This window comes from Aptenodytes forsteri, unplaced genomic scaffold (genome assembly GCF_000699145.1).
Source record: "Aptenodytes forsteri isolate BGI_AS27 unplaced genomic scaffold, ASM69914v1 Scaffold187, whole genome shotgun sequence".
Classification (NCBI taxonomy): Eukaryota; Metazoa; Chordata; class Aves; order Sphenisciformes; family Spheniscidae; genus Aptenodytes; species Aptenodytes forsteri.
In genome coordinates this window covers 252,332-256,263 of record NW_008794084.1, presented here as the reverse complement: position 1 = coordinate 256,263, position 3,932 = coordinate 252,332, and the positions used below count along the sequence as shown (strand labels likewise).

Below are 3,932 nucleotides of genomic sequence, written 5' to 3'. Positions count from 1 at the left end.
TGCCTGGGCCCTCCCCAACCCGTGGTGCAGGGCAGGGGGTCTCTGTGCCCCTCTGGAACTTGCATTGGGTCTCGCCGGCCCCATGAGCAGCAAGGGGGTCCCAGAGCTGCCGGGACTCAGCCAGGGAGTGCGCGGGGTCCCCAGGGGTCTGCAGGTCCCGTTCTGGAGGGGCAGTGCAGTCACAGGCAGGGATACTCCGACCTCTCTATCTCTGTGCGTATGTCCCTCTCGCTGCATTTTGCCCTCCCTCATTTCTCACGCCGCGTCTCTCTCCAGATGGAGCAGCAGCTGCTGGGGGGCCCCGTGTGGCTCCCAGCTCTTGATTTAGAGAAGTGGTACCAGGAGGTCATGGCTGGCTTTGAGACCTCCTCCTCCTCTGTCTCTCCTCCTTCTTCCCCTCCTCCGCTTCCAGCTAAAGCTCACTCCTCTCACAAGCCTCTCCAGGTAATCCTGGCTCCCTGCCGCTGGGGCTCAGGCTTCGGGGCTGCCGGCCGCGGCAGGAGCGGGGCAGTGCAGAGATGCTCCAGCTGGCTCCACACCCTGGGTGCTGCCAGGCACCCAGCTGCCGCAGCGGGCAAGGGCAGAGCAGACCCACAGTGGGCAGAACGCCTGGGGCAGGCAGCCGCTGTCTCCTCTTGCCTGCACCCCCTGCCAAGACGGCACCGACACAGGGGCAGGGTCTGGGGAGGGGATGCTCAGCCCCGCCGACGGCTGAGCCATCCATCCACGGGGGCTTTTGCAGCCCCCCCGTGCCGCTCTCACCTCTGTGTCTCTGTGCTCAGGTCTATCGTGCCAAAACGGAGGGCGACGCTGGTGCCCTTGCCCCTCGGATGAAGACCGTGACTCCCTCGTCCTCACAGCTCAACCTCTGCGTGCTGGGGCGCAGCCCCTCACCCAAGGTATGGCTGCTGGGGGGAGCTGGGTGTCACACGGCCATGGCCACCCCGGCCACGGCTCCTGCGTGCCCGGTGCCAGCCCCCGTCCCCGTCCCCACAGCTGACCACCTGCCGTCCTGCCCAGGGCCCACCAAGCCCAGTGGGCAGCCTGCCCCGCAACCTGGCAGCCACGCTGCAAGACATCGAGACGAAGCGCCAGCTGGCCCTGCAGCAGAAGGGTAAGCTCCAGCTCCATGTCCTGGCTCTACGGGGTGGTGGGACTTTGGGAGATGCTTCCTCTGCTGCCACTCAGGCAATGGAGAAGGGAGCCCGGCCGAGGGCGGCAGCGGCGGTGGTCCGGCGGGATGCGTTGCCTCTCTCACGGTCTCTCGCTTTTCCCCCCTCTCTCCCTCCTTCTCCCTCCCAACCCCTCTGCCCGACGGCGTGTCTCCAGCTGAGCCGCTCCCAGCAGAGCCCTTGCAGCCGGGTGATCTACCAGGTAGAGACATGGGGCGGCTTGGACTGCCTAGAGCAGCCTGGAGGCAGCAGCATGGCTGTTTTTGCTGGCACGTTCTGCCATGCATAGGAGGGGCATGACCAGCCCAGGAGCCCGCGTGCCTCTTGGCATCCGCTTAGGGACAACCCTGTGCATCCCTAACCTGCTAATGCTTTGTCCAGCCTGCTCCTGCCAGCCTGGCACATGTGCCCCCTTGGCTGCCCGGGCCCCCTCCTCCTGCCCAGACAGATGCTGCTTGCCGTGCTCACCAGGGAGTTGTGATGGCGGCTCCCACCTCTGCACCTGCCATCCCTCCCCGGCGCCAGCAGCACCTGCAGCATCTTCTCCTGCTTGCACCGTCGCCTCACTTGCCATGGTGCGGCTCTGAGCACGGCGCGCTTAGTCGTTGTTGTCTTCTTCCTGTTGCGCAGGTCAGCAGGTGATTGAGGAGCAGAAGCGGCGGCTGGCAGAGCTGAAGCAGAAAGCGGCCGCCGAGGCTCAGTCCCAGTGGGAAGCCCTGCACGGGCAGCCCCCCTTCCCCGCTGCCTTCCCCCCACTCGTGCATCACTCCATCCTCCACCACCACCGTCCCCATGGCATCGGGCCCCGGGCCGAGGAGCTGGACCACGCGTACGACACCCTCAGCCTGGAGAGCTCAGACAGCATGGAGACGAGCATCTCCACCGGCAACAACTCTGCCTGCTCGCCCGACAACATCTCCAGGTAACCCCGGGGCCAGCTCCCATGGCCAGAGGGACAGCCCGATCTGCTGGCCACGCTGCTGGCTCGAGGTCCTTCCCACTGGGATGGCAGCTGCGGCTGTCTTGCAGTGCCAGCGGGATGGAGGCGGGGAAGATTGAGGAGATGGAGAAGATGCTGAAGGAGGCACACGCGGAGAAGTCACGGCTGATGGAGTCCCGGGTGAGCAGGGGCACCGGCACCACAGCCGGCTGGGGAGCGGGTCCCCGATCCCTGGGGCTGAGCGCCTGTGCGTGCCAGCAGGAGCGGGAGATGGAGCTGCGGCGGCAGGCGCTGGAGGATGAACGCCGGCGCCGGGAGCAGCTGGAACGCCGGTTGCAGGACGAGACGGCGCGGCGGCAGAAGCTGGTGGAGAAAGAGGTCAAGCTGCGGGAGAAGCACTTCTCACAGGTGTGAGGCGGGCTGCCCCCTCCAGCGCAGGGTCCCCTCTCCCAGCCTGGCTGGCGAGGCAGACCCAGCTCCCCACCAGTGTCCCGGGGTCCCAGCGGGGAGACACGGCTCTCGCCGCTGCCAGCGGACTTTGCAGGGCTGCATTGCTTTTCCAGGCTCGTCCCCTGACGCGGTACCTCCCAATCCGCAAGGAGGATTTCGACCTGCGGCTGCACATCGAGTCCTCAGGCCACAGTGTGGACACCTGCTACCACGTCATCCTGACAGAGAAGATGTGCAAGGGCTACCTGGTCAAGATGGGTGGCAAGATCAAGTCTTGGAAGAAGCGCTGGTTCGTCTTCGACCGCATGAAGCGCACCCTCTCCTACTATGTGGGTGAGTCCCTGCACTGCCCCATGCCCCACACCATTGCTCCCTCCCTGTGCCATCGCCCGTAGCACCACAGTCAACACTGGTTCCTTCTCTCCGGCAGATAAACACGAGACAAAGCTGAAAGGTGTCATCTACTTCCAAGCCATCGAAGAGGTTTACTACGACCACCTCCGCAGCGCGGCGAAGGTGAGAGCCGGGCACTGCGCTGCCCTGGTGTCCGCCGGGACCCCCCAGCATCGCCATCTCCCCGCATCACCCTCTGCCGCACAGGCAGGAGGCAGCGTGGCAGCTTGAGCCGGGGATGCTCCCAGAGTGGTCCATGGCCCCTAATGGTGCCACCTCCTCGGGGTGCTGACGGCAGGACCCCTGTGCTGAGCTTTGCGGGGGGGTGAAGCAGGGCACACCGCTGCTCGGAGGGGGCCAGAGCACTGACCCTGTCCTCCTTTCCTCCCCAGAGCCCCAACCCCGCGCTCACCTTCTGCGTCAAAACCCACGACCGCCTCTACTACATGGTGGCACCCTCGGCCGAGGCCATGCGCATCTGGATGGACGTCATTGTCACCGGGGCAGAGGGGTACACCCAGTTCATGAACTGAGGGGGGGGGGGGGCTGTGCACCCGAGAGCCGCCGGATTGACCGAATTCTGAGCAGCCCAAGCAGAGAGGATCTCCCGGGGGGGCCATGTGCCAAGGGCTGTGCGTGCCACAGCGGTGGAGCCGGGCCGTGCCCTGCCTGGGGCGGCACCGAGCATTGCCTGCTCAGCCAAGGGAATATTTTTTCTTTTTTTTATGTTGACTTTTTAAAAACAAAATTTATTGGAAACATATCAAAATGCTGAAACGTAAAAAGCAAACGTAAAAAGCTGCCAAAGATGTGCCGGTGCCGGGAGCTTTCTGCGGTGGGGCGATGCGGGATTTGAGACCGATGCCCAGGGCAGAGGCGGTGCCCAGGGACGGGGCCCACCGGCGCAGGGGCGGGGTCTGCAGAAGGGGCGGAGAGGAGGCGGGGCCCGGGGCAGAGGCGGGGCCCAGGGCACGGCC

At 65.3% G+C, this 3,932-nt stretch overlaps 1 protein-coding gene across 1 annotated transcript in view; it reads left to right on the top strand.

Moving 5' to 3' along the window:
- The window catches only part of PHLDB1 (pleckstrin homology like domain family B member 1), an 18,890-nt gene extending 15,154 nt beyond the window's left edge, over positions 1 to 3,736 (top strand). Inside the window, exons 16-24 of the mRNA XM_019470477.1 lie at positions 783 to 899; positions 997 to 1,114; positions 1,330 to 1,374; positions 1,803 to 2,094; positions 2,202 to 2,292; positions 2,374 to 2,520; positions 2,676 to 2,895; positions 2,993 to 3,078; positions 3,348 to 3,736. Coding sequence (XP_019326022.1) covers positions 783 to 899; positions 997 to 1,114; positions 1,330 to 1,374; positions 1,803 to 2,094; positions 2,202 to 2,292; positions 2,374 to 2,520; positions 2,676 to 2,895; positions 2,993 to 3,078; positions 3,348 to 3,488 — 1,257 coding nt within the window. The 3' untranslated portion in view covers positions 3,489 to 3,736. The remainder of the gene's footprint in view (positions 1 to 782; positions 900 to 996; positions 1,115 to 1,329; positions 1,375 to 1,802; positions 2,095 to 2,201; positions 2,293 to 2,373; positions 2,521 to 2,675; positions 2,896 to 2,992; positions 3,079 to 3,347) is intronic.
- Positions 3,737 to 3,932: the final 196 nt, after the last annotated feature.